The sequence below is a fragment of the Hoplias malabaricus genome, chromosome X2 (genome assembly GCF_029633855.1).
Source record: "Hoplias malabaricus isolate fHopMal1 chromosome X2, fHopMal1.hap1, whole genome shotgun sequence".
NCBI lineage: Eukaryota > Metazoa > Chordata > Actinopteri > Characiformes > Erythrinidae > Hoplias > Hoplias malabaricus.
The window spans coordinates 21,096,257-21,117,044 of record NC_089819.1 but is presented as its reverse complement, the minus strand read 5'-3'; the positions used below and the strand labels follow the sequence as shown (position 1 = coordinate 21,117,044).

The 20,788-nt window shown below is 39.7% G+C and overlaps 1 protein-coding gene across 1 annotated transcript; it reads left to right on the top strand.

The window, feature by feature from the left end:
* Window positions 1–15,681: 15,681 nt before the first annotated feature.
* On the top strand, window positions 15,682–20,250 carry LOC136677502 (sialic acid-binding Ig-like lectin 15). Its single transcript, XM_066655065.1, has 5 exons — window positions 15,682–15,754; window positions 16,047–16,415; window positions 18,344–18,733; window positions 19,069–19,123; window positions 19,226–20,250. The coding sequence occupies exons 1-5, from the start codon at window positions 15,709–15,711 to the stop codon at window positions 19,266–19,268; spliced, it is 903 nt and encodes a 300-aa protein (XP_066511162.1). The 5' UTR covers window positions 15,682–15,708; the 3' UTR covers window positions 19,269–20,250.
* Window positions 20,251–20,788: the final 538 nt, after the last annotated feature.

Below are 20,788 nucleotides of genomic sequence, written 5' to 3'. Positions count from 1 at the left end.
AGCACGGAGGTTAAACAGCGGGACTCGACAGCTCAGTGAAAACGGCAAAAGAGTAAGCAATCCAAAATTCATTCACTCTCCAGAAGCTGGTGCCTAATTAAGTCCCTTAATAAATGTATACACTAAGTAAAACCTCAGTTAGCAATACATTAGTCATAAGTCCTAGTGCCTAGCTTGTCTTTAAATTCGAATCGGCTTCCCCTGCATTGATGCCGTGATATTTCAAGATTATGCTATGTTAAGTAAATATCCTTCTTTTTGTTAATAAATACCTTCATTATTTGAAATCACAGTGTGTGGAATCTGTTCATTAAAAGTCTGAATATCCTGAAGATCTCACTTAGCTCGACCATTATTTATATCTCAAATTAATTATTAACGTTTTAATTGCTTAAGTCAATTATACATTTTTAATTACTATCATTAGTCAAAGATCAGTAAACATAAGAGTTTGAATGAGGTCAACGCTATAAACACAATATATAAATATATATAAAATATATATTCATATATTACGGTATATGCAACATCCACTACATCGGTCAATTTTCAAGCTACGAACACGAGATTTCAGACGGTCAGTCCCGGGCGCATCGGGACCCGTTTTCGGACCTCTTGCACTCATCCTTCCCTTTCTATCCCTCCTTCAAAATCCCTCCATTCATTTGAATGGGTGACAGCTAGAGTGCGTGATGTCACCGCACTCTAGATTCTCTGCCCGAAAACCTTTTTTTCCTATTTAGCCGAACAATTCACCATATGGTAGAGAAACTTGTCCTTTCTAGCACCTGTAAATATGAACATTTTTTGTTCAGCACTAGGGAGGGTTTCGGCTCCCATAGAGTTCAATGTATTTTTAGAGTGGCTCAGAGTGCGGTTTCTAAATTTTTCTCCTGTTTTTAACTCATCATAACATGCTCAATTCACACTCAGTCTGCAGACTCTCCTTGTCGCAATGGTATATACAGTTAAGTGATTTGGGAAAATCTTTCCGAGCTATAAGCATTTGTTCAGAGGGTGGGTATGCTCCCATAGCATGAAAATGATTTTTTTTCTTTTTCAATTTTCTGCTGAAAATTTCTCCATTCTCCACTTCCTTATACTTTCACCTACAGACTTCAGAGAAATTTCCCCTTTCTCACACATGTAAGTTTCAGATCGGGTGAGAATACTGTTTTTGAATTTTTGTTCCACGCTTGGGAGGGTTTCACTCCCATAGAGCTCAATATAGAAAGAAATACAGAATACAGAAATACAGAAATACATAGGCATAGTCTCCAAGACTTTAAAGGTCATTTTTAAGGAGGACGTCTTAATTATCCAGGGTTTCTTAAGATGGAATATTTTTTTTACAATACCTCAATCACAATATATTAGCTGTCTTTTGAACATTTTAACCTTTATTTCAAGTGGTCATTTTTAAATGTGGACGTCTCAATACAGTTGTGGGTTTCTTAAGGTGGAATTTTTTAAGGCAGTATTTAAAATGTATTGGCCATCTTTTTATGCTTTTAAGCCTCTTTTGGCCTGCGATGAACGACGGGGGATGGTTCTTGAGTTATGAAGGTTTGTTCGGCACAAGGAGGGTTTCGGCTCCCATAGAGTTCAATGTATTTTCAGAAAGCAGAATTTTACACATTTGTCCTGTTTTCATCTCATCATTACACCATCAATTCTTGCGCAAACTTAAAATCTTTTTACACCAACTCGATCGCCTGACTGTCCTTGTCGCTACAGTAATTTTTGTTCAATTTTGAACCCTGGAAATCTTTCGAGCTACGGGAGTTATTTGGAGCCCCCTCCCCCCCCCCCCCCCCCCCGGTCGAAATTCAGTGAATCGTGAGTCTGTCAATTGTGTTCTGTGAGCGTGCATGTGAGAGAGAGAGAGAGAGAGAGGGGAGGTGGAGGGGGCAGAGGCAGAGACTGAGGGGGAGAGCTGTGAGGGACATAGAAATACATAGGCAGTCTCTAACACTTTAAAAGTCATTTTTAATGTGGACGTCTTAATTATCCAGGGTTTCTTAAGGTGGAGTTTTTTAGAATACCGCCTTCAAAATATACTGGCTTTCTTTTCTACATTTTATCCTTTATCTACAATGGTCATTTTTACATGTGGACATCTCAGTACACTTGTGGTTTCTTAACCCTTTGAGGTCGGCTATGCCGCCGGCGGGCATAGATAAAATTGAAATTCCACATAAACACGTATATAACTCTGCGAGATTTTATCCTAAAAAAAAAATACAACATACCTCGGAAACCTTGAAGGGTCTACTTTCCAACTATATATAGGATGAAACGATATATATATTTATATTCTTGTGAGAGAAGCGTAAACAACAACCGGCACATTTTTGAGGCACAAGCTTTTTTGTTCCGCCCATAGACGCGTTCTGCCATTCATATGTTAACACTATGGTAATTCGGCAGCTGCTAGTGGAGGATCATTGGCTGATAATTTGCATGAAAACGCCCAAATACAGAGCACATGTCGCGGAATTGTTTACGTGGAGCTTCGTCATGTCGCACTCACGGGAGCTGGAGCCACTGCGGAGGAGAGCTTTGTTCTGGAAAATGAAGAGGATTTCAGCTCATCTGACGAAAGCGGGGAGGACAGTGACGAAGAAAGATTTATTTTGAGATGCGGATTGATCCGAAGGAGGATTTTTGTGAAGGGTAAGTGAAATATTTCTTTTCAAATGAAACAAACCCACGCTTCGCGCTTACTGTGTACACTCCGCGAATTCCGGATAAATTAAAATAAAGAATAAATTAAATAAGTATTCCTTTGTATATGAAAGCATAAATTAATGTAAAAAAAACCTGCTGTTGTGTAAACGGGACATTCAAGTGTAGCCTGTTGCTAATCTGAGTGCATGCTGAGAGTGCTAACATTAGCATGCGAGGCTCCAGTACCATAAGTGTGGCTTATGGCTGTAAATGTTTAGCCTAGTGTGGTAATGTCATGTGTAAATGGCCTGTGTGAATGTAATAGTGTCATCCTATGTAGCTTGTTATGCTATGTACTGCTATACATAGGTCATATACAAGTACTGTATTTGAAATACAAGTAATTATTAGTTGTAGTGACTGTTGGCATGAATAGCTAATCTTTGTAACTGCTCAGAAGCTCACATTTCTTATTATTTTTCTTTCAGAAATGTGGAAAATACTCCACCTCCAAGCAAAGACGACGGCGTCAACCAAGTCTGCAACCACCAACGTGTAAACACATGGTCCTTCCACATCTGCTCTGCAAGTTTAGCATTTTGCATTACACAACTCAGCACAAAACTTTGAAGTGGTACAGAAAACTGTTTCTTCACTTCTTGGACATTGCTGCTACCAATGCCTACATTCTCCACAACAACTTATGCAACAGGACAGCCTGACCCACAAGGCATTCATGGAAGAGCTTGTTGAACAGCTGTGTGGTATGCAAAAACCCCATGGAAATGTGAACAGTGTGATGTCTACCTTTGCATGCAGCCAGACAGAAACTGTTTTAGAGACTGGCATCTTTTGTTGAACTGACTCAAATATATATACACACACAAGGATATACAGTATGACTATCTTTAGTATATTATCACTATGTTTACATGTGAACACATTTTCCATTTATTTTAATTCATGCCAGTTATTTATTTTTTTGTTTTTATTGCTTGTTTAGTTCTCTTTTTTTTAAATAAACTGTGATAAACTCTGCCTCTGGTCTCTTCTCTTTTGACAGCTGTGGCAGTGACAGCTAATGGGCCATTCATTAGGCAGTGGGGTGGGGACCTCGCACCTCGGTTTTCGCACCTATCTTCATACATATGCAACGTAGGAGCCAGTGACTGAGAAAAACAGAGTGTCACCTCACATTTGTTATGTCCTAAGTATAAAATTACATACAATTTATGAAAAGTAGAATCAGCAGTGTGTTGCCAAGACCCGTGTTCACAAAGTTTTGACCTCAAAGGTCCCGGTGAGAAATGTTTAGAATGTGTTTTTTCACAGTATATCAGCACTTCTGAAAATAGGTTTTTGGAAAGTCTAAGTTTAGAGTAAATTTAATCAAAATGTAGATGTATGACACTCTTACTGATTCAACACTGTTGTTGCAGAGATAGTTCTGAAAAATGCATGTGTAACACTTTGAAATGATTTTTTCTCAGATGCGTACAATTTGTAAAACAATCAAGGCATGTCAGACTACACCAGGGTGTCTGAAAACCCCTCAGACTCCAGGGGGTTAACCCTTTGAGGTCGGCTATGCCGCCGGCGGGATAAAATTGAAATTCCACATAAACACGTATATAACTCTGCGAGATTTTATCCTAAAAAAAAAATACAACATACCTCGGAAACCTTGAAGGGTCTACTTTCCAACTATATATAGGATGAAACGATATATATATTTATATTCTTGTGAGAGAAGCGTAAACAACAACCGGCACATTTTTGAGGCACAAGCTTTTTTGTTCCGCCCATAGACGCGTTCTGCCATTCATATGTTAACACTATGGTAATTCGGCAGCTGCTAGTGGAGGATCATTGGCTGATAATTTGCATGAAAACGCCCAAATACAGAGCACATGTCGCGGAATTGTTTACGTGGAGCTTCGTCATGTCGCACTCACGGGAGCTGGAGCCACTGCGGAGGAGAGCTTTGTTCTGGAAAATGAAGAGGATTTCAGCTCATCTGACGAAAGCGGGGAGGACAGTGACGAAGAAAGATTTATTTTGAGATGCGGATTGATCCGAAGGAGGATTTTTGTGATAGGTAAGTGAAATATTTCCTTTCAAATGAAACAAACCCACGCTTCGCGCTTACTGTGTACACTCCGCGAATTCCGGATAAATTAAAATAAAGAATAAATTAAATAAGTATTCCTTTGTATATGAAAGCATAAATTAATGTAAAAAAAACCTGCTGTTGTGTAAACGGGACATTCAAGTGTAGCCTGTTGCTAATCTGAGTGCATGCTGAGAGTGCTAACACTACCATGCGAGGCTCCAGTACCATAAGTGTGGCTTATGGCTGTAAATGTTTAGCCTAGTGTGGTAATGTCATGTGTAAATGGCCTGTGTGAATGTGATAGTGTCATCCTATGTAGCTTGTTATGCTATGTACTGCTATACATAGGTCATATACAAGTACTGTATTTGAAATACAAGTAATTATTAGTTGTAGTGACTGTTGGCATGAATAGCTAATCTTTGTAACTGCTCAGAAGCTCACATTTCTTATTATTTTTCTTTCAGAAATGTGGAAAATACTCCACCTCCAAGCAAAGACGACGGCGTCAACCAAGTCTGCAACCACCAACGTGTAAACACATGGTCCTTCCACATCTGCTCTGCAAGTTTAGCATTTTGCATTACACAACTCAGCACAAAACTTTGAAGTGGTACAGAAAACTGTTTCTTCACTTCTTGGACATTGCTGCTACCAATGCCTACATTCTCCACAACAACTTATGCAACAGGACAGCCTGACCCACAAGGCATTCATGGAAGAGCTTGTTGAACAGCTGTGTGGTATGCAAAAACCCCATGGAAATGTGAACAGTGTGATGTCTACCTTTGCATGCAGCCAGACAGAAACTGTTTTAGAGACTGGCATCTTTTGTTGAACTGACTCAAATATATATACACACACAAGGATATACAGTATGACTATCTTTAGTATATTATCACTATGTTTATATGTGAACACATTTTCCATTTATTTTAATTCATGCCAGTTATTTATTTTTTTGTTTTTATTGCTTGTTTAGTTCTCTTTTTTTTAAATAAACTGTGATAAACTCTGCCTCTGGTCTCTTCTCTTTTGACAGCTGTGGCAGTGACAGCTAATGGGCCATTCATTAGGCAGTGGGGTGGGGACCTCGCACCTCGGTTTTCGCACCTATCTTCATACATATGCAACGTAGGAGCCAGTGACTGAGAAAAACAGAGTGTCACCTCACATTTGTTATGTCCTAAGTATAAAATTACATACAATTTATGAAAAGTAGAATCAGCAGTGTGTTGCCAAGACCCGTGTTCACAAAGTTTTGACCTCAAAGGTCCCGGTGAGAAATGTTTAGAATGTGTTTTTTCACAGTATATCAGCACTTCTGAAAATAGGTTTTTGGAAAGTCTAAGTTTAGAGTAAATTTAATCAAAATGTAGATGTATGACACTCTTACTGATTCAACACTGTTGTTGCAGAGATAGTTCTGAAAAATGCATGTGTAACACTTTGAAATGATTTTTTCTCAGATGCGTACAATTTGTAAAACAATCAAGGCATGTCAGACTACACCAGGGTGTCTGAAAACCCCTCAGACTCCATTAGTTTAAATACACATTTATCACATTTTTAGAGTTCAGTCAGGAAGCTCAGAGAAATATTCTTTTTAGAAATGTGTCAGTAATAACATTTGTGACAATGCCACATGGGTTTTTTTATATTTTGAATGAAGCCAGAGAAACCTGGAAAGGTAAAAAATGTGTGTGTGTGTGAAACTGGGTAATTTGGTGGGTGGTCCTGAAGCCAATATCTTTTTTAAGCTGCCCATTTGTAGAGCTGAATGTGACTTTAAGAGAACCTGGAGAAGTGTGGGGAGGGGGGGGAACCAGGAGGAGAGGAGGGTGTAGAGAGTTTTGGGTGAAGAAGAGACAGAAGTGCTGCCTCACAAAGCCTCACACTTAGCTCCAAGGTCGATGAAAGAGGATCTAAAAAGAGGATTCCCTCACTGGTCCTATGAATACGCTGGAAGCAGGCCTGCAAACCGGTGAGATCTGTCCATAATGGTTTTTTTGTGCAATGCATTGCTGAAGCCATACGTATCCTTGGGACTTCGATGGACTGGGTAATTATGGGACTTTTGAAGGACTTGTGGATTTTTGGAATTTAAAAGAATCTTGGGGTGGATTAGTGTTATGGCATTAGACTTTTCATTGCTGTAAATATTGTTAACTGGTTTCAGAAAATATATTTGCTAAAGGATATTATTGTGTTTGTCTTTGTTTATTTTGCCGTTGTAACCAACCTGGTCACTAATTATGGTATACCTCCTCCTATCCTCTAGGGGGCAGGAGGGAGGTTAACATGTCTAGGGTTATAAATAGGGGAAGCCAAGTAAGAGTAGGAGAGAGTTGACCTACAGGCACATGTACTCTCTGCTTGGAAGACCTCCTTGTGAGAAACTTTAAGTTTCAGGCTCATTGTGAGTATGTATTACTTATGCAACAATGCTGATGTTATGCTAATATAATGCTAATGCTAGTGCTAGGCTAAGCCTGTTTTTTATACTAGCATGCTAATGCTAATGGATTAAGAACATGTTAGTTGGGGAATTCATTTTCACCCTTTTATACAGAAGGAGGTTCTTAATGTGCGGATGGCTGTGATTTGAGAAACTGCTTGGAGGGTTTGCCGTACTCAAGTTCCTTCAAGTCTATATCTTCCACCTGCTGCTCATCCTTTCTGGACTGCATTTCAAATGGTGGGACTAATTATCTCCTTTTCCATTAAGGATCTACCAAACCTAAGCCCATGCTCCTATAGGATAAAAAGGACTGTGTTTTGAGGAGTTATTTTGTTTATGGGTTTTTTCTTTTGGTTTGTTTAATTGGTTAGTTGGTTTTTGTATATGTTTTTTTTGTATGTTTATATTATATGAATATATACATTTTTTTTTTCTTGTTATTAATTTTGTAATATTATGAGTAAGATAATTAGTAAACATTATACTAGATAAAAGGTCTCATTTCAGCTACCTTGTCTTCTTTTAACACTGTAGCATTTATGCTGTCCCATGTGGTATCCCCCTCATATTTTTGTAGCAAACATTCTAACAATATCGTTTAGGGTAATTGTTACATAGTGGCGCCCGAACAGGGACCTTTGGGATTCTAGCTGTTAATGCTATTTGTGTTCATAACTGTGTCTTGTGTTACAACTGTCCAACTGAGATGGAGGTTGGAGCCTCACCCCCACTAGATTTCACGGCTGGACCATTTGTCACACGTCGGGATGCAGTCAGTGAGATCATTGATACCTTGAGTCACCTGTATATTGCATCTGAGGAAGAGGAAGATGATAGGAGTTCGGTTGGCCAAGAAGAAGCACCTGACTGGCCATTACCCCCTCCACCTCCACCGCCAGAGGACAGCCTAGCAGACCAACTTCGGATCATGGAGGAGCGGATTTGCTCCCTAGAAACTAAGCTGCAAGAGCAACACAGTTGCTTAGGTGATGCCAGGACACTTAAAGAGGCACTGAGGACTGTAAAAGAGGAGCTGGAACAGAATGACAGAATAATTGAAGAACGACTCACATACCTACTGCAGAGACAAAATGAGAAACTCAAGGAAGTGATAGACCTTGAAGTAATGGAACTGGGAAAGACAGTGCTGGACTGTTTTAATAGAAGAGACAAACAACTGGAGAAGAGGTTTCAAACCCTACTGCCTGTAACCTCCACTCCCTTCCTGTCAACTCACAATAGGGTACGTACTATAAGAGATCAACAGGCCCAACCAAGCTCCACTGGTGACAGTTTGACTGCTACACCATTGAGCCCCCCCATCAAACTGGAATTCCCAAGATATGGAGGTCTCGATGAAGAGCAAGACCCTTTAGCTTTTATTGAGAAGTGTGAGGAGTTCCTCGCTGTCCGACCCCTGAATGACCTAGAGATACTAGCAGCCCTCACTTCTGTTCTATCCGGTACAGCTAAAGACTGGTGGAAGGCAGAAAAGAAGGCGGTCAAAACCTGGACCCAATTCAAAACGATCTTTCTTCGCTCATTCTTGTCCGAGGACTATCAAGCAGAGGCGGAGCGTCGGTTGAGGGACCGGAGACAAGGACCCCATGAGAGTATCAGAGACTTTGCTTTCCAGTACCGAGCTCTATGCTTAAAATGGAGGGAGGACATGACTGAGAGGGATCTACTCCAGGCTATTCTGAGGAACTGTAACCCTAGGCTTGCAAGCCTACTGAGAGGGACGGTCAAGTCGGTGGATGATCTCGTGAGAATTGGAACACTGGTGGAGAGGGACCTGTCTGCTGCAAAGAGTTACTGGAATCAGGTCCAGCAGGACACTGCAGGGAGTAGACTTCAGGCTTCTAAGACCAGCCGAAAAGGCTCAGCTCAGGACCCTGCTCACATGAGTGTATTCCAACCTGCTCCACCTCCCATTGGGATGCTGACACTACCACTCTTCATCAAAGGTCGGGAGTTCTTCGCCGTAGTGGACACTGGCAGCACATATTCTATGATGCAAGAGTCTCTGTGGGAAGTATTGAAAGAGAAGAAGGAGGTTTGGAGACCTTGTACGGGGAAAAATTTCCTCCTTGCTGATGGTCAGGCCAGAGCTGCCAAAGGTCTGGTAGAATTAGATTGTCAGTTGCATACCCACTGCAAGCACCACCCATTTTACATTATGGGTTATGGGGATTTGGCATTTCCACTTATTGCTGGCTTAGATTTTCTCTACTCATTCGGCCTCAACATCAATTTTCAAGACACCACGTACTGCTTGCCAGGGGATTTCCCAACCAGATTCTACAGGGCAGACATGGACAGCCAGATGTCACCACCACGTATAGCCAGCGTGCACCTCTACATCGCTGAGCCCATTAAAGAAGCCCCTGATGCCGAGTTACAACGGCAAGTAGAAAGTCTAGTAGCGAAGGCTGACGTTTCTGAAGATCTCAAGCAACAACTAGAAAAATTTTTACACCAATGGCCATCAGTATGCTCCACCAAACTAGGGCGAACGTCAGAGGTTCTTCACCGTATCACCACCACTGATGAACTCCCTGTCCGCCAAAGGCCTTACAGAGTATCGATGGAGAAACAACAGATAATCAAAGGAGAAATAGAAGATATGATAAGAAAAGGCATAATCCGACCATCCACTTCCCCATGGGCTGCTCCGGTGGTCCTTGTGCCCAAGAAGGATGGAGGCACGAGATTCTGTGTGGACTACCGGCGACTGAACATCAAAACCCATCTTGATGGCTATCCGATGCCTCAGGTACTGGAGATTTTGGAGTCCCTTCATGGAGCAACCATTTTCAGCACCCTTGACCTTAAGAGTGGGTACTGGCAGGTCAACCTGGAGAGGGACAGTATCCAGAAATCTGCGTTTGTCACATGCGAAGGGTTGTATGAATTCTTGGTTCTTCCCTTTGGCCTAAAAAATGCAGCAGCAACATTTCAACGCCTGATGGAGATCGTTCTAAGAGACCTGAAGGGGAAAACGTGTTTTGTCTACATAGACGATATTGTAGTCTATTCCTCTTCGGCCAAGCAACATTTTCACCATCTTCGAGAAGTGTTGGAGCGTCTCCATCAAGCGGGTCTGACATTAAACCTGAAGAAGTGCAACCTCCTGCAAACCTCCCTCACTTTTCTTGGTCACGTGGTCTCTAAGGAGGGCATAAGTACAGAACCCAGCAAGGTGGAGGCAGTGAAGGATTTTCCCCAACCTCAATCTGTCAAAGAGGTGCAGAGGTTTTTGGGGATGGCAGGGTGGTACCACCGGTTCATTCCATGTTTCGCTGAAAGAGCGGCCGCCCTCAATGCCCTGAAGAAGAAGAATGCTACCTGGATATGGACGGAAGAATGCTCAAGAGCTTTTGAGGACATCAAGCAAGCCTTGATCACTGCCCCAGTCCTGATCTCCCCAGACTTCAGTAAATCCTTCCAAATTCAGACGGATGCAAGTGAGGAGGGACTTGGTGCTGTACTCTCTCAAGACATAGATGAGCAAGAGCATGTCATTGCTTATGCCTCAAGACTCCTGCGAGGGGCTGAAAAACATTACTCCACTGCAGAGAAAGAATGCCTGGAAGTGGTGTGGGCCGTTGAAAAATGGAGGGTGTACCTAGAGGGACGACACTTCCAAGTGATCACCGACCATGCTGCACTCACTTGGGTTTTTAACCACCCTAAACCATCATCAAGATTGACCCGGTGGGCCATACGTCTGCAAGGTTTTGACTTTACTGTCCGCTACCGAAAAGGAAGGTGCAACATGGTACCAGATACCCTCTCTCGCATCCACACTGGTCAAATGGAGGGGATGGTAGCCACTTACCAGGTAGCTGGAGCAGTGGTGGAAGACTTGCCAGTAGATTGGACAGACCTCACTAGGGAACAAGAAACAGATGATTCTCTCCAGCCACTACGAGACGAGGCAAAAAACCCACAGGGGAGGCAAGACCGGATCCGTTTTGTATTTAAGAATGGTGTTTTATTCAGGGAAGTGCCCAAGCAACATCAGGGTCAAACCTGGCAAGTGGTGGTCCCAAACAAGTTCAGGAGAGCTTTTCTTCAATACGCCCATGACAACCCATTGGGTGGACATTTGGGGCAACTAAAGACACTTCTACGGCTATTAGAGGTAGCATATTGGCCTTCCATTCGGAAGGAGGTATGGGCCTATTGTCGTGGTTGCGAGATTTGCCAAAAGTACAAACCACACATCTCCAAGCTTAGCGGATTATTACAGTCCACTCCTGTCGTCGAGCCGGGATATATGTTGGGTGTAGATCTCATGGGCCCTCTACCCAAGAGCCTACGGCAGAATGAACACCTCTTGGTTGTGGTGGACTACTGTAGCAAATGGGTTGAGTTGTTCCCTATCCGAGTTGCTAAGGCACCCCAAATCGCCCGAATCTTGAGTGATGAGATCTTCACCCGGTGGGGGACACCTGCCTATCTGGTGTCCGATCGAGGAGCTCAATTCACCTCCCACCTGCTCCATACCACCTGTCAGCAATGGGGCGTAGTGCAGAAACTCACCACAGCCTATCACCCCCAAACCAACCTGACTGAGCGAGTCAATCGGACCCTAAAAACCATGCTCGCATCCTTTGTACGGGATAAGCACCGACGATGGGACCAGTGGCTCCCTGAGTTTCGGTTTGCTATTAATACTGCATGGCAGGAGAGCACTGGGTTCACTCCAGCTGAGGTGGCATTAGGGAGGAAGCTCAAGGGACCATTGGAAAGACTTTTGAGTCAGCCACCTGACCCTGAACAGGCCGCCTACAAACATTTACCCCTTATCATTGAAGTTAAGCGAATCCCTTTTAGTAACATTCCTTCGATGACTGTGTTGCGGGAGATTGTTACATATTAAATTATAAACAATTTTCTTATTTTAATAATCAAAATGAGAAATGACTTATTCCAAATTAGTTACAAAATTACAGAATAATGAAATAAATATTGCAGGACAAATATTTATCTACTTAGTTATATATATATTATATGAAATATTTATTAATTTGTCCACCACAATGTATATGTCAGGATCACGGAGCGGACTGACTGAGGGCGGACGCATTCGCTAAAACACAGTAAAGGTTTATTCACGGAAAATAACACAACAGAGACTTTTAACAAAAGGAAAACAGGCTAAACTGGAGACAAGGAAATAAACAGGGTAAACGGGGACAGACGGACAACAAAGCGAAACGACGACAGAGGAAATTAAACGACGGCGAGGGAACTTCGGAGACAGACAGAAAACATGACCGACTTGACATAGAACAATGGCGAACCAACACGACTGAGACCACGACAAAACAAAGGAGAAATGTTCGACAAACAGGACGTGAGACAAGAGGGCTTAAATGCTAAACACAAACGAGACACACCTGAACAGATAACGAGGGGACAGGTTAACAAATGACAGACAAGGAGGCGGGACAAAGGCGAGACTAGAACGTAAACAAACATAGCCATGTGCTGAGAAAGAGCACATGACCGGGGAAAACAGACACGACGAGACGAGGGCGTGACAGTATAAGTGCTCATCGCTTGTTGTTATAACACGTCTGCAACAGGGGGCATTTTTGTTTTGTTTTCTTCTATTTGCTGTCTTCAAAAGTGATTTAAATTGTCTCCATGCAGTCTGAGGAACTGGTCACCGCAGTAAGAAGTCCCTTGTGGCAGGTAGTCACGTGACTCCATCAACTCTTTTGTGCGCTGCGTTTATATAATTACGTTTATATCTATACATAATTACTCAGTTAGTATATTTACCTAGGCTTTGGGTAAATCTCCCGTTTGTGAAGTATTGTTAACCATTCTGTTGCATACTGAGCGTTATCTTGTTTGTGAAAGCTATCCCGTCTATGACCTATTCTTACGTTTCTCCTGACCCTGTCTTTTGGATTCGGACCCTTAGTGTTGGGTGCTTTGTGTTTCTGACCTCTGCCTGTTCATTACTATTCTCTACACTTTCCCTTTGGTTTTGACTGCATTCACCTTACGGTGTGTTTTGGATATAATTGTACTTTAAACTTCACTAAAGTAAACCTGTTCCTGCTGAAAACCCTTGAGTGTCTATTCTGTTTGGGTATCCTGACATATCTACTCATTCTGTTATTTTGGAACTAGTAATTTGGAATAAATCACTACATATTTTGATTATTAAAATAAAAAAATATATACATAATTTATGTTATTATTGTGTAATAATGCTGGGGGTGTAGGAGTTATCAAGGAGTGAGGGAAGGAGGTAAGTGCCGGAGACTTTAATCAAAATAACCAAAATGAAACAAGAGAAAGAGAAGCTAAACACAAGGGCAAAACACAGACTAAGTGCTAAACTAGGGTGACCAGATGTCCTCTTTTACCCGGACATGTCCTCTTTTTTAGACTTAAAAAAAATGTCCAGGCGGAATTTCACAAACGTCCGGGATTTTGTTTTTCTAGAGCTTACATAGAACTTCGAGAAGTTTTGTTCACAAACTAGTCCCGCCCTCCCCTACTACAATTGGTTCGCTTGAGTGAAAGGGGGGCGTGGTGAAGTAGCCTAAAATCTTCGGATTGGACGGTCTGACTGTAGAGCTACTGTTATTGGTCGATAACCTTCTCTGTAAACATTTAATTGGTCAGTCTGCACGTCAGTAGTCCTTGTTTATGTCAGGCAAAGCTCATGTACTTACTCTCATCTGGAGCAGCTATGCCGAAACGTAAATGTAAGTTCTCGGATGAATTAAAAAAGAAATTCCCATGTTTTGTGTAGCAAATAAAGGTATAAAGGACCCCCCCCCCCCCAGGCGTGTCCTCTTTCACCATCTCAGATCTGGAAACCCTAGCTAAACACAAGGGTTAACACAAAGGCTAAGGAGCTAAACAAAAATGAATAGGCTAAACACAAAACAGGGCTAAACACTAAACAAGGAATCTAGACATTAACCAAGGACTATACATAACAAAGGGACTAAACACAGAGCAAAGGCTAAGTAACAGAGACATAAAGCACCAAAAGCAAACATATATACAATGACCCACAAACAGGAAACACTGACAAGGACTATATAAAGACAGTACAAACAAGAAACAGCTGGACACTAATTAAGACACCTGACACTTGAAACACATGGGAAGGGTATCACATGACCAGGGAACAAGCAGGAAGCAGACACAAGACAGGGGGAAACATTCACATGACAAGGGGAGCACAAACAAGGAACAAAAACAGAAAAGAACACAAAACTAAGCACGTTACATATTGACACTTTTCTAATACAACTAAAGAATATTTCTCTGAGCTGCCTGATTGAATTCTAAAAACATAATAAATGTGTATTTAAATTATTATTAAAACATGAAAATAAAAGTCACTAATATGAATGAACCAACTGTGTCAAATTATAAACAAAACACATTAAACACAAATATTACAAGTTATAATACTTTTAAATTAGAAGTATTTGATTTACACTACCTTAAGTATATACATTTATTTCAATTGTGTTATTCATTCATTGTCTGTAACCACTTATCCAGTTCAAGGACGTGGTGGGTCTGGAGCCCACCCGGAATCACTGGGTACAAGGCAGGACTCAGGGCGACACACACTCACACATTCACTCACACACGGACACGTTTGAGTCACCAATCTACCTACCAATGTGTGTTTTTGGACCATGGGAGTAAACCGGAGCTCCTGGAGGAAACCCACGTGGACACAGGGAGAACACACCGAAGAGACAGTCACCCGGAGCGGGAGCCTGGAGCTGTGTGACTGCAACACTACCTGCTGCACCACTTCAATTATATTAGAATAGTATAAATAATAATAATATGACTATATTGAGTATACTATATTCAGTATACCTTTGGTGTAATTTAAATTACGTCAAAGTAGTGATTTATTACTAACTAAGTTGTTCCATCAGGACGAATTAAACATTCTTGTGGCTGTGCAGGGCCTGTATTCCTGATCTTTTAAAACAGTTATTTCTATAGAGCGTACACTCAGTGAAGATGTACTGTACCTCTAATCACTGATATATCTAAAAGTTTGTAGGATAAAGGAGGATGAGCTATTTGAGAAATGTATATTTATATTGTTATTAATATACGAAATTAATTTATCAGGTGAGAACCACTCTCCCATATTCAGGTTATTAAAACACACACACTTTTGTGGCAAAGGAGGGGGAAAAAAAAGACTTATAGAAATAATCAGAGGTATTTCAATGATGACCTCAATGATGATGTTTACATGTAACGTCCAGTTAGACGTAAGCAGGCCTTTTATTTTCTGAAGAGTGTAATCTGTGGTCTATCTATAAAAGGGCCACATTTTGCTTCGTGGTTAAGGAAGGAAACGCTGGGTGGGCTTTAATATTTGTGATGTGCTGTAAGCCATTTATAAGCCAAGTCCATGACCAAGAGGACGTATCTACTCATCGATATGAAGTTCATTGGTGTTCTATTTATCACCATTTACAGTTTTGTAGGTAAGATTCAATTGTACATATGTTTAGTTATTGTAATATATATATAAGTATAAGTAACTATAAGTAATATAACTAATCATTATAAGGTTTGTAGTGCTTTATTCTATTTTGGATGATAGTTTGCAGTGTGTGCCGAATCAACAAGCTTTAAGCTTTAAGGCTTGTTCTTCGGAGTGGATTTATGTGAGTCCTTTTCTCCAGCATCAGTGGAAGGTTCAGTGTAAACCAATGTAACAGAAAATTGCCATGCTTTTCTTCTTCCATTCATGTATATCCTACCAATTTATTTTAGGTGTTGATGGTGCTATAGAAATGGATGATCCAAAACCTTTAACTGGCTATATCCAGAAAAGTCTCACAGTCCCCTGCACATTTAGAGTTATACCAGATCAACCAATTAAAAGTGCAACTGTAACTTGGAGGAAGGATCAAAATTATGAAGGTGTTCTCCTCTACCAGTGTATAAGGAACAGTGACTTATCTGGGAACTGCAGCAGCACAGTGGAGCACTATTCTTTTGGGGGAAACCTCGATGAGAAGAACATATCCCTGAAGATAAATAATGTCACACTGAATGACGCTGGATTATATTTCTGTCGCATCGAACTGGAAGAGAAGGTGAACTGGTATTCATCAAAGAACATTACCCTAACAGTGAAAGGTGAGGTGAATATTTTGCTTTAAAATGTTGCCACACGTCCTGTGCACTACAACGGTTCAATGTTCAGTTTAATGTATACAAACACTTTAAAATGATCACAGTCTATTATCTGTTACTTCACATTTAAATGACCTTCACTGAATCAGGTAAAAGATTTATATATTATCTTCACTTTAAAACAGATATTTTTAAAGATAAAAACACCACTTTAAAGATATTACACCATTGCTAAGTAATACACTACTGTTCACCAGGAATTCAGTCATTATCAGTTTATAAACATCTGCTGTTTTTAGGACAAATTTCCAGTGTCTGAATAAAATTAGGAGAGTTTTATAAAAGTGTTGTGTCGCACTCTTATCTTCTAAGTTGTTTGGACAATGTTGGTCAGGACAACTTTCAGAGGTCAGTCTGTTTCTTGACTTGACATTCCACAAATATTTAATAATATCATACATTTTAAATCAGATCAAAATGTTTAAATGCAAGAGTTAGGGCCTTAACAAGAGTTATTTATTTTCGTCACACACGTTACCGGGTATGGCTTGGGTTCGCGGTTGAGTTTAGTTATGATTCTTATGTTTAGTAGCTGTCCTCGTTTGTATCCTAAGTTATTTACAGTTTGTTGTTTAAAATTGGTTTCTTTTCCTAGTAACTGCTGTTAGGTTTCTGTTTTATTTTATGGACTTAATAATAGCTATTTTTCAGAATTTCATTCTGAATTTACATGGCCAAATTTGAACGTTTATAACTTTCTAAATATTTGGAATAAATGAATATAGTTGGGTTTTCTTTTAAAAGAACACTTTAAAGTAGAAAAATATGTTGTTTTGTTGAATCTAATCATGTTTACATATGCTTCCTATTGACTCCTAAATGCTATAGAATTTAGACACTCATGGTTTTTGGGGTTATTTTACACTAGAAATGACTTTAGAGACATCAGCTGGCATCCACAGATGTGGATTTGTATGTAGAACGTTACCAGAATAGGTTCTGAGTGTTTCAAATGTGTTTATTTTGATTGAAGTCTAAATAGAGGATCACATGTGGTCTCTCATAATGTTTTTTGGGGGGTAAAAAAAGAATAATGTTTGCTTTATGAATTAATACAAATATACATTGCATTGTTTTGTTTGGGTCATGAAAAGCCATTCTGGACAATATTAGGTTCTAACAATCAATAATGAACTTACTAGGAGTGTAACTATGAGTCCTTTTTGAATAATTGGGGTAATAAATCTCCAAAGTGTCAAACATTGCTCCATTACCTTGAATAAGGCGTTAAATTAATGGTTAAATTGTATTGCATGGTAATATTCATTTCCTCTTATAATACAGAAGATGAAAAATGTGGATAATTATTATTTTTTTAAATAAGGATTGCACATGGTTTGCTTGAGGCATATTCCTCATTATTTGTCTTTCTATTATATAAATTACACCACTCCAATGGAACGAAGACAGTTCCAGCTTTCAAATGACACCTTCATCATGCCTATGTCTTATAAAATATGAAAGTTATGAAGCAGAGAATGTGAAAATTACAAGTCTGTAAACACTGGTGTTTCAACAGAGCCACTTCTCGTTATCAGTATTATTCTTGCCTTTGGTTCCTGCTGATCTCTGTGTTCTGTTCTTGTTTCCATTTAGTTTTAGCTCTAGTTTTTTCCTGATCTTACTTTTAGTGTTTTCTTAGACTTTAGTTCCCTCTGACGTTTTAAAAACAGGTTTATCTAAAAATAAATTATATAGTTCTTTATAGACCCCTTTAGATCAAATAATACATGTAAAAATTAATATGAGAGTGATTATAATTCACGCATTGAAGTTAAATTCAGAGCTATGATATTTCTGATATCTATCTCTACAATATAGATATCTATCTCTCTGTCTAATGTTGTGCCTTGTGTTCTGTCTGTTTCCAGTGGCCAGTGAACTGAAGCGTATTTATTTCCAGACTAATGGGTCTGGGCAGCACAGGGTGACATGTGAGGTTTTTGGTGATCCTCCACCAAAAGTGAGCTTTACCCAGCCGAAAAACATGGCTTCCCAGATAATCGTAGAGTCTGGTGTGTTCACAGCTTCCTACTCTCTCATTGCCTCCAGCAACACCAGCTACACATGTCAGATAGACGGAGAGAACAATCCAAGCACACTATCAATAGACAACCTGGAATCTTCACCATGTATAAAATCAGCTCCATCTTCAAAATCTGAACGTTTAATCTTTTCTTCTGTGCTTGGAGTACTGATGGCCTTATTAGGGTTGAGTATCATTGTCATCGTCCGTTTGCTGGTAATCTGGAAGAGAATGGGTAAGAAGCAACAAGAACCTTTCACAATGCATGAAGTAAGAAAAATAATGAAGGAACAATGTGTTATATTTACCACCCAAAAGTAGCCAACAATGATTTAATTTAGAATCTATATTTTTATGAATTTATATAAAGTGCAACTCACATGAGTTCAAATCTATATGTTGTGCTTTAATGAACATGTGTGTACCTTACATAGTACCTTCATCTGTTTCATCCACAAATCTCTCACACCCACTGTTTGAGCTCAGGAATCATTTCATTATAAGACACTTTTAAATGTTTAATAAAATAAATAAATGTAACTTTCTTGACTCTTTTTCTTTTTTTTCCAGCTGCTGCTCCCAATGCAGAGAATGTCTATTACAATTATCCTGCCAAGCCTGACACGTACGTTTTATCTCTTCCATTTGATACAACATATTTGCTAAAGATGACACACAGAAATACAATTTACATCTACTTTTCTGTCGTTTTTTCTCTTCCTCTCAGAGATGGAGTCTATATGAACGCCCGGAAAACTCCAAAAAAATGATTTTAAATGTTCTTACACAGATTTGTTTGTTTATATTTCTGTGCATATTCTAATGTAAATTCTCACTGGAAATGTCAGTATTCATATGATATTATTATGGAATGAGAAAGTCATTGTTATCAGAAGAAGGTTATTACTATCACAGTGGAGTGAAAACTTTCTCACATAATGGATGAGTTTAATAAGCACAAAACATTTACCCTTCTAGAAAATTCTTTCCAGTATATTCCCAGTATTTTTATGGAGCTCAGCTGCCTTGTTAGTTTTGATTCAAGTTACTGAGTAAAGGACTGTTTTATTCTTAAATGGAGGAGTATCATCTGAAGATGGACTTTTTTCCGATGCTTAGTTGCACTGCTTGCTTGTCCAGTCACAGCTGTGGACGTCATCAGGTTTTTAGAATGAGCAAGTGTTTACATTGAAAAATGTTGCCCAATGAACAGATGACATGCTTTAATGTGTTTTAACACCAGCCATCAAACAATGTCCCTTAGACTCAAGTGGGAGACCGTCATTTATAAAAGCTGTAAGTCAGAAAGTACGCTTCTTTGGAAATATATAGAGCGGCTGGCCCAGCGTTAACGGGCTGTTGGACATCACCGGACATTAACCGTCACCCTTAATATGCCATTGGCCACCAACTTAGTGGCGTAACCAGGCTTAAAAATGATTTTTTTATTAGCTTGAGAGCCTGAAGTGGTTTAGAGTATAGCGTTGTGTAGAACTTTATAAATAAAACATATAAAACACACACGGCTAAGTGAAGACCCACAGAACGTGGTGATTTCATTATTAACCGTTGACTTAGTTGATAAAGTGAAAGACAGCCATCGCTAAGAAATGCCTCCCCTCACTGCCCCCTGCTGGTCATCCCAGCGCATTTCCTCCCAAAATCGCCTTATAATTATATTATATTGTTTAATAATTATTACAATAAGCATCATCATTTGAGCACTGCTGATTAATTTAAAATAAAATTGTAATGAACAACTGCTTTTTGTTTTCTTAATGTAATGTTCTTGAAATTGTAAACTGTGTAATTAATATACACACTTTATATGTTTTAATGCATATAAATTCATAAATAAAGTATATTTTTGACTAAGAATTTAAACAAAAATGTCATATTAAACTTTGTTTCCTGTGTTTAAAGAGTGTTAAGGTCGGTTGGAAAACTAGGGAGCGTATTTTCACAAGAAAAGTCAACAAAAAAAAATCCTGATTTGCTCAATCTTTTCCACACGACTTCAAATGTCAGCAGCCAGAGAAAGAGTTTAATTATAATACGTAAATATAAGGTTTTTTAGGTGGATGTCTGTTATGTTACCAGCTATTAATAGTTTTATCTACATCACACTGGAGTAAGGAGATTTTGTTATATTAAATAACTAATGAAATACATAACAAATAACCAGGTAATAAGCATAATTATTGTCACAGAAAGTGTTGTAAACATGTGTGTGCCCTTGGTCACTGAGGACTCCCACACTAGCCACATCCTGACACAGCATTCTCTATCT

Bases quoted from the DNA above. Each gene is read 5' to 3' on its own strand.
- LOC136677502 (XM_066655065.1), top strand. From the start codon at position 15,709: ATGAAGTTCATTGGTGTTCTATTTATCACCATTTACAGTTTTGTAG. The intron at 15,755-16,046 runs GTAAGATTCAAT...AATTTATTTTAG, and splicing joins CACCATTTACAGTTTTGTAG to GTGTTGATGGTGCTATAGAA. The intron at 19,124-19,225 runs GTACGTTTTATC...TCTTCCTCTCAG, and splicing joins TATCCTGCCAAGCCTGACAC to AGATGGAGTCTATATGAACG.